The 13,258-nt window shown below is 48.2% G+C and overlaps 1 protein-coding gene across 5 annotated transcripts in view; it reads left to right on the forward strand.

The window, feature by feature from the left end:
• Nucleotides 1-1,784: 1,784 nt before the first annotated feature.
• The window catches only part of DMAP1 (DNA methyltransferase 1 associated protein 1), a 35,748-nt gene continuing 24,274 nt past the window's right edge, over nt 1,785-13,258 (forward strand). Inside the window, exons 1-7 of one of the 5 annotated variants that reach the window (XM_055815874.1) lie at nt 1,785-1,801; nt 2,253-2,411; nt 5,160-5,251; nt 5,854-6,049; nt 10,395-10,553; nt 11,684-11,851; nt 12,799-12,984. In XM_055815874.1, coding sequence (XP_055671849.1) covers nt 2,310-2,411; nt 5,160-5,251; nt 5,854-6,049; nt 10,395-10,553; nt 11,684-11,851; nt 12,799-12,984 — 903 coding nt within the window. In that variant the 5' untranslated portion in view covers nt 1,785-1,801; nt 2,253-2,309. The other 4 variants (XM_055815873.1, XM_055815872.1, XM_027788330.2 and 1 more) reach the window with 4 other exon arrangements.

The raw sequence follows: 13,258 nt of genomic DNA on the forward strand, positions 1-13,258 counted from the left end.
ATGCAGCTGCTGCTGCCCAGAAACATCTCTGGGACCCTTTGAAGGCAGTGCTAATTGCTGCACTACTGATCAAGTTAGCAGAAGCACCCAGCTGATGTGTTTTGCTTGCAGGCCCATACAGCTCCTAGTGGGACACAGCCCTGAAGGGACACCCGTGCTCACAAAGGTGCGGGGGCAGGCAGGCTGTGGATAACACAACCCAGCTGCCCACAGGCTCCAACTTTCATGAGGTTAAAAAGCTGCTACCCTGGGGAGAGGAGCTCAAAATGTGCTGCCAATTTTGTTAAAGAGGAGTGACTTCATTGCCCTGCACTGGGGTAGAGCTTGGTCTGAGTCCTGCTGGGGCAGGGCTGGAAGTTGGGCTTGAGCAGGTCAGGTCTAAAAGCGGGAGATATAATCAGAACTCAAGACACTGAGCAGCCATCAGTCTCTGCACTTCATTTTGGGACTGGCTGCATTTTCTCTTAAGTGCCATTTAACAACATGAATGGGCTGTGAACAACCTGCCAGTGAGAGGCAAACAGATAGGTCCTCTTTCTCTGGTTTTATAAAGCTCTCCCTGGAGCAGCAGTGCCAGGCAGGCAGGGCAGGGGTGAAGCAGCACTGGGAAAGCCCTGTCTCCCTCTGCAGACCTGCGTTGTGGGAGAGTGGACCCCACTTCCAGGCCAGCCTTGGCAAGAGAGCAAGGAAAGGTGCTAGAAGTGTTTAGGAATGGCTGCATGTCCTAATGGAGGGAGGGCTTGAGTGGACATGGCATTGCTGAGAGCAAATGCATGGGATGGGAGAAACTTTGGGATCAGTTCTGTCCTGGTGGGAGGAAGGGCCAAGATGCTAAAAGCCAGCCCTGGCAGTGTGGGAGGGAACAGATAAGGGCTTAAATGATTCCTGGGGACAACAGATGACACTCAGGGGGATGTCACCAGTTCCTGTTGGGGCATACTGGTCCTGGCTGGGCCCTGGTGCAGCAGTGGTGTGCCAGTCCCCATGGGAAAGGATTGCCAACAGGATGGGAACAGTGGCAACTCCAGCACCGCCTGGCTGGCATTGAGGGGCTGTGTGCAGGAGTCACCCTGGCGCAGCAGGGTTGTGCTTATCTTGGGCTGCTGCACAGGAGAGCCCCTCAGGGACACCCACCCTCTCTCCTGTGCTACCGGGACAGGCAGCCTGAATGTGCCCCGCGGTGCAGCACCCACCTGGCAGGCTGTCACCTGGCTTGCCACTGGCAGGGCCACCACAGCTGGCAGGGAGAGCGGGAGAGGGCCGCAGCCACCAGCCAGTACCTTAGGACCCTGCAAGGAGATGGGAAAACTCCTTATAAGCTGTGTGGGGCACGGAGAGCCCCTGGGAGAGCAGGGCCTGTGCGGCCTGCCAGCTGCCACTTTGCGGGGTGGGCTGAGCTGCCCCGGCCGGGCAGAGCCCAGCAATCCGTCCCCAAGGCCAGGGGAACGGGTACCTCAGCCTCGTCACCTCGGGCAACTGGGGGGCGCGGGTGGGAGCCTCCGCGCGCCCTGCATCCCCCGCTCCCGCACACGGGGCGACCCACGGCCGCGGCCCGGGCCGAGGTGGAGGGCGGCCCCGGAGGCACCGGCAGGGCCCGGCACGGCTGTGCTGCCACCTCCTGGCGCCGGAGCGAGTTCCGCCCGCAGCGAGCTCCCCGCCCTGAGCGGGGAAGGAGGTACGGCGGCCCCAGGCGGGCCCGGGCGCTGCCGCCGGGCCGTGAGGGAGGCAGCACCGGGCCCCGGCTGGCCGCAACCTGCCGGGCGCGGGGCGCGAACCCGCAGTGGCGGCGCCCACCTCCGCGGTGCGTTCCCCAAATGGCTCCGGGCGCTTCCGGGCGCCTCTTGGCGGGAGCGGAAGCGGCGCTGCCCGGCTCGCTGTGTTGGGCGCACCGTCTCGCTGGCCGCGGAGCCGGCGCCGGTGGGTGAGCGCGGGACCGGCTTGGCTTGGGGCTGCTGCGTCTCTGTGGTGGCACCTTGTCCCGCCCGGCCTCCCGCGGGCTCCCCGGGACCCCGCCGCTGGGCTCCGGGCCGCGGGCTCGGCCCGCGTGGCCCCCGGGACCTGCCGGGTACCAGGCCCGTTGTTGGGCCTGGGGCGGGGGATGGGGAAGCGGCTGAAGAGGGAGTGTGTGTGTAGATATACGTGTGTGTGTGTATGTGTGTATATACGTAGATATACCTCTGCGTGTGTGTGTGGGACAGGCCGGGTGGGAGGTGCACGTTAACCCCGGCCCCCTGGTTTCCCTCACCGCCCAGAGCTGGAGGCGGCGGGCAGGACGGGACAGCAGGGCAGGCCGGCGGGCAGGCGGAGAGATGGCGACGGGCGCAGACGTGCGGGACATCCTGGAGCTGGGTGGCGTGGAGTCGGAGAACACGGGCACCATCAACAAAAAGGATATCATCAACTCGGATAAGGTGAACTGCGATGCCCTAAGGGGCTGCTGCTTGTTTTCTAGCCACTGACTGACTTTGCATGTACAGTCTGGGGTGGATATTGGAAAAAAGATGGAATAAAGCATGTTCCTGCTGTAGTCCGTTTATTTTCAGGCTTCCTAGGAGTATGTGGAAATGCCTGGAGGGCCCCACTCCTGGGTTGCTGGTGTTCTTAGTTAACTGCGCTCTGGCATTTGAGGTGGTATTTAAACTGGAGCTGTGTGAATGGTGTCCTGGCCCCGGGACATTTTCAGCTGTTTCTCGAATTCCCATTTTGTGCAGTGAATGTGAAGTATGTTTACCATCTAGCCCACAAACAAATGGAAATAATAGAACACAGTCCTGTTTTAGAAGAAAAAAAAAATCTGACTTGATTGAGTGGTAGGTGTCTTCAAACCGTGGAAGCAGTCCCCGTGTATGGCTGGGGTTTGGGAGAACTGGGGTATGTTGTTGCCCACTGGAATATAGGCAAGTTAGTAAGCTCTTTTAAGGACCTATGCTGTCATGTGCTGTGTTCTGTGTGGTAATATGCTATGATGTATTGTTGCTTTCTGTATTTTAAATTCAGGCAAGGTCTTGGCTGTCCCATGCTTTGCAAGGTATTGGGAAGGTTAATTCATGAGTAGTTACGGGATGTGGAGGTGCTTGGATACGAGCTGGGGGAGAGAGTTCTCTGGTACAGAGATGGTGTGATTTGAATTAAAGCTGGTGTATTTTTTTGGAAAAAATACACCAACCCACCCCAATGCCACCCCAGACATACGCAACCACTGCAATCCCTGTAAATGCTTCCTGATTGTTGCCTCCACTGAAGTGTCTCTGAAGAGAGGCACAGTGGTTTCGTAACCCCTTGCTTGGGATGGGATGCACAGTACAATTGATGTAATGGAAAACTGATGAATTTCAGTAATTTAAAGGCTGAAATGTTCAAATTGTCAGTTATCAGCTGTATTGGTGAATAGTGTGTGTGGTGAGCCGCTTGTTGGCTGGATTCGGCCTGCGATGATGTGCCAGTGAGTATTCAGAGTTGCGAGTTCTTTGATTTAGATGCATTTGTCTGTTAGGTATCAGAGAGCTGAAGGACTACAGGTGTCTGTCTGTGTCTCTTGGAGCAGAGAGTAAGATGGGTTTCTCTTCAAGTATGCTGTAATGGAAAGATGGAAGAAGGGGAGGTGCAGTGAGAGGTTTCGGTGAGGGGTGCAGGAGGCCACTTGCGGCCATGAGTGAAACATTCTGAATTTCTACACAGTACAGAACCTAAATCAAACCAAAGGTATAAGCCATTATCGCATGGAGAGAGAAAAATTGCTAATAACAGTGCAGCACTTGCTCAGGAAATAGATCTGTTCTCAATTAGAAAAGAAGCAGATTGATGTCTTTAAATCACAAGAGAACCGTGAAGTACTTTCCAGTCCATTAGTGACTGAGAATGTTAAAATAAAAATTACTAGGCATAAAAACATTTAAATCAGCAGGACCAAGTAATTTGTTCTCAACTCCTAAAAGAGCTGGCTGAGCTGATCTCTGGCCTGCTGATATTAACATTTAATAAATCTGGGAACTTTGGGGGAATTCCAGAAGCATGTGTTCAAACAGGGTGTGCGGTGACCTGTGGGTAACTGCCTCAACTGGCCTTACATTGCTCCTGGGAGAAGTGATCGACATGCTAGGAGAAAGGTGTTTGATTAGGTGTGAAAAGGTGCTAATATAATGAATGTCTGTCATGAAGTTTTATGGAAAGTAGTTGCAGTCCAAGCTGACAGATGATTATTTTTTTAGTGGGATTTTGAATTTGTTTGATAAAGGTGACTGTATGGATTTAATACAATTTATGGTACAGCGTTAGTTTTACTACTGCAGAATACTCTGATTTAAAAGTTGGTAGCAGTATGGTAAACAAGTACTTAGAAGTAATGACATGGCTAGTAGTTATAAAGATGGTACAGTTAGATCAAACACTCTGGACTACTTGGTAAACTTGGCCTACTTAAATAAAGTATGCCTTGTTAATGTGGCTGTTACTGTATCTACCTGAATCCAAAGCTGATTGCTTTATAAACTTGCGTATGTGACATGAGGTGGCCTATGTCTTAGAAACCATCAGTTCTGGCAAGGTTTTAGTCACCAGATCCAGTAGTTGACACTGAATTCCTCGTCTGAAGAAACTATATAACAAAAAAACTAACAAAAAATATTCTTTGCTGTATAAATGGGAGAGTGGAAACAGGAATAGGAGTTTACTTTTGTAGGTGATACTGGTAGTTTTGTCATGGGGCTACTGCAAGGGCTTGATCACAACTGGGAAAACCTGAAGTTGCTACAGAACAAAGTGACAAAAGCTAAAAGAGAGTGAGAAGACATTTCTTATCTTCTCTAAAAGGCAGAGACTCACTCAATTAAAATGCATTAATACCCTTATGTGAGGACAGTGCTTACTTAGTAAGAAAAGGCTTAGTCACCAACCCCTGAAAACTACAGCCAGATGTTCAACTTGGAATTTAGTTGAGTGTTATCAGCAACAAGTGTCTGAGTACTGGTGAGTGCTGTCACTGAAAATGGGCATGTTTTGCTCTCAGTGTCTTCCACGAGGAACAGGCACTTTCCTGGAGAAATTCAAGGTGTCTAAAACCAGATAAAAGTGAAAACCATCACAGAGGGGCAGATTATGTAGTTTAGTGTTCCCTTGGCGATTGCTGATTCTGAATCTAAAATGCAATTCTTTTGTTTCAGAAAAAATCCAAGAAATCTTCGGAGACATTGACATTTAAGAGGCCAGAAGGAATGCACAGAGAAGTTTATGCGCTCCTCTACTCTGACAAAAAGTAAGAGCTTGTGGTCATCTGTGCAGGTTGTGGGGTAGGCTGGGCTTTTGGTGGCAGGGCAGCATCCTTTTGGAATCATGGGCAGTCTCACTTCCCAGACTGATTCCCCTCTGTGCTTGGCCCATGCTTGTATCCTTCATTCTTAGACAGTCATAGACAGTGTCTGTCTTCTAAATTTGAGGGGTTTGCTCTGTGTAGGAGATGAATTAGGTACAGGCACAAGGCTAGGGCAGAGAAGGCAGTGTTCTTACCCTTCTGTATCTAATTCTGTTTGCAACTGGAACAGTATGTGATTTTATTTCTGCAAAAAGAATTCTGCTGCACCCTGTATTTAGCTTGTGGATTGTGCCCTTGCTTCAGAGGGCTCTTGCACAGTTTGCTTTCCAGATGGTTCTGTTCACACTCACCTGTGCTATGGATTCTGTCCTCTGATGTGGGAAGCATTGGAGTCTGGGAAGTGCAAAACCTGGAATAAAGTTTAGACCTGGGTGTTCCCACTGTGAATGTTGTTGTGGCAGATCTCACTCTGAGTCTGAAATCTCTTTGGGTTTGTCCTGGGCTGCTTCTTGCTTCTTGTCAGTCAGTACTTGTCTCCACCACAGGGATGCACCTCCACTGCTGCCAAGTGACACAACTCAGGGTTATCGAACAGTCAAAGCAAAATTGGGGTCCAAGAAAGTCCGGCCTTGGAAATGGATGCCTTTCACCAACCCAGCGAGAAAAGATGGAGCAATGTTCTACCACTGGAGGAGAGCAGCAGAGGAAGGGAAGGACTACCCTTTTGCCAGGTTCAATAAAGTATGTGGGAGCACTTGCAAACTAAAGCATATAAATAGCAGCTGGAAAATACCCTTTGGTCAGCTTCTTGAATGTCCAGACAGGAAGCTGGTTCTTTCAACAAATGAAGGTTGAGTTAGATTTGGCAATTGCATTTTAAATTGCAGCATGGCCTGCATCTATGTGGCCACAGACTATGAGGTCTCCAAATAGTTCAAGCTAAGTGGGCTCGGTATGTTGTCAGAGCTTGCTGGAGGCCCCCTGTGTTTCAGGTGTGTGGTCATTGATTTGGTAAGGACACACTCTGCCGCTTAATTCTGTTCCTAACCAGCATCCTCCCCCTGATTACAGGCTCTGGGTAGTAAAAGATATTCTATTCTGAGTGAGACATTAAAGTTATAAGTCTTGTTATTTTGCCCAGTATGAAAAAAAATGCTTGAGCTTCATGGCCAAAAAGCTGGCTTGCAGCCTCTTGGCCAGATTCCAGCACAGATGCTGAATTACGTTGCGTTCCCTCTGAAATTGCTCCTGTGGTATCAGTGTGGTGCAGTACCCTGTTCTTTGCGTCTTACATTAAATAGTCACAATGTGTTGTTGTAATCTCCCGCTGTCTTTCGTCCCAGATGTATCTGCTTTGAGTGGCTGGGGCTTTCATGTGTATGCACAAAGAAAACTACATCAAGATTTAGACTTCAAAGTCAGGACCTCTAAAGTTAGGAATGAGCAGAGTTAGGGTGCCTCCATAATGTAATTTAACCCCCTTCATGCTGCAGATCTGAAGGGGGGGAAAAAAAAAGTGTGTGCTAATATGATTCCACAAAAGCTCTGCTTGCGTATAACTGTATACAACACTTTAAGTTTGTCACCCACAGAGCATCAGCTCTAACAAAGCCTAGCTTCCTGCAGAGTTAAGTGGTTGGTTGACCTTATGTGTTAGAACACTGAAGCTCAGACTGATGCTTTTCCTCTTGCTGGGACATTGGTAAGAGTCTCCTGTGGTATCTCTTCTCTGATGTCTAGGGTGGAAGTCTGAAGCATGACTCAGAGCACCTAACTAGCTGTCTGAGTGAAACTTTGTGAATGTAATTGTTTCTAAGACACTACTGCTGTTAACTGTTTTCAGCTGAGTTCAACTGAGTTTATCAGGGGGACCACACATGGGTGCTGTAATTATACGATTCTTGTTTCCTTAACTTTATCATGTACTGTGAATTGACAGACAGAAGAGCCTTCAGCAAGTCTGCAGCCTTTAGATTAGCGGCACTGACCTCTGCCATCTGCACATGTGCAATTACATAATATTAGGAGCAAGTTACCTTTGTGGATCTGTGGTTAAGAGGGCAGAAGGCGCTGATGAGGAGTTTTGCAGATACTTGCTATGTCAGAAGAATTTTATTTACTTTTCCAGACTCTCCTGTGGGTTCCTTTTCACGTACTTAATACCTCTGCCCGAATCTCTCGCTCCCTTGGCATAAGCCCATTTTCCTGTGTGGTCTGTTCTATTGGTCACTCAAGCTCTTTAACCTGGCTCCTGTGTCACTGCTCAGTTGCTTAGTGTTTTCTCTGTGCTTCCAACCTCCAAACCAAATCCCTCCTCTTCATGGTAAGATCCAAAACGTAAACTTAGGTTTCACAGTGTACACTGAGCCTTGCACCAGGGTGTGAAATAGGAATCTAAAAGCAACTTTCACTGGTGTCAGAGCAAAGGCCTCTCTGAGCCTGATACTCTGTTTCTGGCTACCATTAGTAAAGGCTTAGAGAAGGAGCATGAGAATGGGGCAAATACAAAGCTTTTTTCTCCTAGCTTCTGATGGTCTTTGGCTTAAGGATTTCTTAACTTGGAATTTGTGTTCAATAATTCTTGCTACGTATGTTCAGGGCAGAAAGCTGCTCTGTGAATATCCCATGATAACGAGTTCTTCAGGTTAATTTTGTATGGTGTGTAAAGGTGCTTTCTTCTGTTAATTTTAAACTGCTGCCTTGGGATTTCATTTGGTGCCTCTTGAGATCTTGCATTACGCAGTGTGGTAAATTGTCCTTGCTATGTACTGTGTTTTCCATAATTTGACATGTATCTGCCCTTCTGTGCTCTGTCTCACCCTTGTTCTCAAATATCCTTTCTTTTGAAATGAGTGGACTAGGAGTGAGTGTTTCACTTATGGAAGCATGGCAGCTTTGTACGTTGTCTGTGTTTCTCTTTATTTCCCTGATCATTTTTACTGCTCAGTTTGTCTTTTCACCACTACTAGGCATTGTGCTGATGTTTTCACAGACAGAACTGTCTCATGGCTCCAGGATCTTTCCTGAGCAGTTTCAGCTAATTTAATGCCCATCGTTGTGTGAGTTTATAGTGTGAAATGTAGGACTGAGAGGGGTTTTCTGGGCCATTGAATCCTCTTCTTGGCTCTTTCAGGTCCTGCAGCATCCAATCCCTTTCATAAACTGATCAAGTTCCTTTTGAAAAGCACTTGGATTTTCCTGCCCCTGTGCTTCCTTGGGAAGCTGTTCCAGACTGTCTGCTCCATTTCTCATTTCCAGGTTAAATTTTCCATGTTAAATTGGCATTTCTTAGAAAGCCAATTTCTTTGTCCTTATTTCACTTGTTCTCTTCTTCCTTTGGGTATTCCTTTCATTCCATCTAGCATACTTGAAGCCTGCAGTCAGATTCTCTTTCAGACTTTCTTTGCTAGGCCCCTTTCTCTTCCAATCTTCTGTGGGAAGGCAAGCTCCTCACCCCATTACTCATCCTTGTTGCTCTTCTCAGTACTTGCTCCCATTTCAGTTCGTCTTTCCTGATCAGGGGTCAGTAGAGTTGTAGTCGGTATTCCTGCCAAGGTCTTGTGCAACTGAAACCCTGCCAGTTTCTGCTGGAAATCCCTTTTTGGGTGTCGTATTTGCATTTTCATGGCTACCCTTGCATTTGAACTTATAGTCATCCTGTAGCTGGCACAGCTTTTCTGTCTGGTGAGTTCCTACCTTCTCACTTCTCAGCAGTTCTCACCTGAGTAGCCATGAGTGGGGCTGAAGAAGTGTTTTGGAAGTGGTTTTGCTCTTGTTCTGTTCTCTTCTCTGATCAGGTGTCTGCCACCTTCCCTTAGATCCACTGCAGAGAGCCCTGCTGGCTCTTTTCATGTATGTATGCTACTATAGAAAATATTTTTTTTTTCATGCTGTACACAGGACATCCTTATGATGTCTAGTTTGGCTTTTCTCTCATTGGAAGTGGTACTTGAAGGTTGAAGTGCAGTACATCCCCAAGAGGTGTTCTTCACCTTTTAAGTTCCTGTGTGTAAGCAATGGAAGAAGGCAGTAGACCTAAAGAGGCTGTGATTTGGAGGCTCAGAAATGCTCCTCTGAGACGTATGGAGTTCATGAAGGTGACTTTTTCTGGTGTAAGATTCAGGAGGACACAGAGGTGTTGAAGCATGTGCGCTGCTTGCATGCACATGATGTTTTCTTGTGGAGGCTCAGGCTGAGCAAAGTTACACTGGAGGACTGGTGGGAGAGGGTAAGGGAGGAAAGCACAGGCTTGCTTGTACTTTTGCTTTACCATTCCCCTAATACAGTAAGTATTTTTACTGTTCCTTTAGTACTCATGTGACACTTGTGTTCTGAATAGAGCCCTTGCAGAGCAGTTCCAGGCTGGGACAGTGGTGTGGGTTCAGCCTTTTAGGCACCTGAGACACTCTTGAGAGTTGGACTGTTGTTTGGCCCTGTGGCTCTGCTGGAAAAAGGGTGAATGAGGAAGGGAGGAACAAAGTTGTTTGCCAAGTTTATGGCCCTCAGTTGTACAGTGTCCAGCCTTTCAGATCTTCGTGGCCCTGTCTGCACCAAACATGAAAGAAGTGGGTTGTGTATCACAGCAGAAGGTGTGCTAAAAGCTCCTTGCCTTTCACATTCTTCCCATTCAAGTGAGCGTGTCCCAACCCAAGTAAAGAGTTGACTGTCAGAGCAGGTTATGTCAAGGTATTGGTGCTGCTGTATGGGAGGAATGTAGGGAGGCTGGCTGAACCTTGGTTTCACTGTTGTGTTAGCCTGATAATTCTGAAACCTATAGTCAGGATGTGGGTTGCTGACCTCTCTGTGTCAGTCACCTATTTCAGGTTTCAGCCTTTCAGGCCGTAGTTCCTGATGGGCTCCTCAGAAATGTCAAGTTTGTGGCCCTGAGGTCATGCATTGCTCCTTATCAAGTCCTCTGCCTGCTCATCATGTTTCCTACCAGGACCCCATTGCTTAGGGACCTGGCAGCCCCTTCCTGTCCATGTGCTGTTCCTGTTTCTGAATCAACTATCTCAGCCCTTAGCAGCTGGCAGTGAGAAGGGCAGTGCTGCAAGAGAGCTACCATGTTTTTCTTCTCTCTGAATAGACAGTGCAGGTACCTGTCTACTCGGAGCAGGAGTACCAGATGTATCTCCATGATGATGCGTGGACCAAAGCTGAGACAGACCACCTCTTTGACCTGGCTCGGCGTTTTGATCTGCGCTTTGTGGTGATTCATGATCGCTATGATCACCAGCAGTTCAAGGTGAGTCCCGGGGGCCAAGGTGCTGCTAGCAACTTGCTGCTACGGCACGTGCAGGGCTTGCTGCGCTGCAAAGACCAAATTACCCTTTATATCAACTTAATTAGGGGAAAATAATGAATTATTGGCAGCAAGGAATATTGAATTTCCACCACAGGGCATTGCTGCTTGCTTTGTTTGTAATTAAATCCACTGTGACTTGTGCTCATTCCCTGTTGTGTTTTATTAGAAAGTTAGAAGATTTGCCCTGCCAGGAGAACAACTCATTGTTCCTTTAAGATAAGGTAGCTGGGGAGCTTGTTTAGCTGAGCAGGATAGGTGTCCTGGGTTCCAGGCTGGGCCCTGGGAGAAGCTAATGGTCCCTGGGGATTGGAATTTTTCCCTGGTGCTGCTCCTGACTTGTGGTCTGACCTGGTGCAAGTTTCTGTCATCCCTGCTGTAAAGCAGGGACCATAAATGGTCTGAAGATGCAGCCCTGGTGTCATGATCGTAAATCTCCTGTAACTGCTGATTCTGTGCCTCCTGGTGACATGGTGGAATGATGTGACTCCTACAGGATAGCTCTAAACGCTGGAGCTTTTTGTTGCCCTCTAAAATGCTTGTGTGAAGAGCCTGTACCAAAGTGAAAAACAAGTCTGCCCATCTGGGCAGCTCAAACACCTTTGGTGCTTGGGGTAGGGGAACACAGCTCAGAGTCTGTGTACCGATGGGCAGTGAATTGTTGCAGCTGGTTATGGCTGGAATGGCCATTGTCTGGAGCAGGTCATAGGAGGCCTCCTGTGCATTTTCCTGTTCGTAGTTTTTCTCCTGTCGAGAACTATCCTTGCATTCTTTTATCTGGGAGTGCTTCACTGCTGTATTGTCTCTAACCCTCTGCTGTATTATTGGACCCTGTGGTGGATGTTCACAGCAGTAGCTGTGAACTCATGACAGTTAATTCACACAGTTCACTGAGAAACTCTTCCTTCCCTGTGGTTCCACTGGGACTGGCAGGGCTCCCTGCTGATCTTCCTCCCAGGCACTGTGTCTTATACCCTGTTTGACATCCTTCAGCCAGTGGTCCTTACCTGGCTACTGCACAAAGTTTTGCTTGGTTCTTCCATAATGTTGTCCTGCTTTGATGTCTTCCATAGAAAAGATCAGTGGAGGATCTGAAGGAACGCTATTATCACATCTGTGCCAAACTGGCTAATATTCGTGCAGCTCCAGGCACAGACCTGAAAATCCCAGTCTTTGATGCTGGGCATGAGAGGCGAAGGAAGGAACAACTGGAAAGGCTGTACAATAGGACACCAGAGCAGGTAACTTGGGGAACCCAAGAGCATTGCTGCTCCAAAAGATTTATGATAAGTTGCATCAGTAGGTGGATGAAATAGACCAGAAGGTGGGAAAGGGGAAAAAAGAGACTGAACAAGAAGAGCAACACCTAAGTACTGCTTTTATTTTTGAGTTCATGTGATTTTAAAGGATACAAAAGGACAATAACTGATAAATCTGACTATACATGAGAGAGGTTAGGTGAGCAGAGTTATGGTCTGTGACACTTAGTATACTAGTCCTCTGAATTAGAAACAAATTCTCATGTCAATGTCCTTGGAAGTCCCTGAGTCCCACAGGGAGAGAGTTATTCCCTTCAGAGTAAAAACCTTCCAGAAACATCAAAGACTAAATCTGCATGTTTAGTTCTCTTTGTTGAAGCTGTGTAACCGTCCCAGGGTTTAAAGGTTAAGGAACTGTGTGTCCCTCAAAGGCTGGGGAAGAGCATCCTTTTCTGTTAGTAGTTCCCATTAATGACAAGTTCATACATGTAATGACTCTGCTTGTCCTTCCCGCATTGACAGGTGTGCTGCTACTAGGCATAGCTCTAGGTTCTACATACTATGCCTGGGGAGGGGAGTCAGCTTTTCACAAAGCTGCATTTGCAACTGCAGTACATTTGGGCTTTTTTACCCTTCTGTCTGTGCTTTTGGTCTCTTTGTCTGGAGGCGGGATTGATCATTTATGGGTGCTGCTGAAGGGTGCATCATAAATATTGTGATACAGTACCTGCCAGTTTGTAGGCTGGCATTGCCATGGATGCAGGGTCAGGCTGTGGAGCATGATGTGCTCTGCAAAGCCAAGATCCTGGGGCAGGGGAACTTGGTCATTCCCAGGCTGGCCCGGAGCAGAGCTTTTATCGGTAGGTGGCCCCCTTGCCTTGCCAGGCCTCCTCTGCTGCTCTGTTTGCTTTACTTGCTCTGGTCTGCAGGTGGCAGAAGAAGAATACCTCATCCAAGAGCTCCGCAAAATCGAAACCAGGAAGAAAGAGAGAGAAAAGAGAACCCAAGATCTGCAGAAGCTCATCACAGCTGCTGACACCACCACTGAGCAGAGACGCGCCGAGCGCAAGGCTCCCAAAAAGAAGCTGCCACAGAAGAAGGAGACAGAGAAGCCTGTAAACATTTATATTTTTTTTCTTTTTTCTTTTTTTTTTTCCTTCCCCTGCTTATGCTCTGGCTGGATAACATGTTTCCTTCAGCAATCCTACTGGAATCAGGCCCTCTGCTCTTCTAGGGGGAGTAGCTGCTGGCTGCCTTCTGGCAGATGCTTTTCTGGCTATGACTTTTGGAAGGCAGGCTGGTCTAAGGCAGCCGTTGTCAGAGACCTCTGGTGTGCTCACTGTCTCTCTTCCATTGGAAAAATGCTGGTTTAATCCTGTTTCCCTTTCC

This window comes from Falco peregrinus, chromosome 10 (assembly GCF_023634155.1).
Source record: "Falco peregrinus isolate bFalPer1 chromosome 10, bFalPer1.pri, whole genome shotgun sequence".
Taxonomy (NCBI): domain Eukaryota; kingdom Metazoa; phylum Chordata; class Aves; order Falconiformes; family Falconidae; genus Falco; species Falco peregrinus.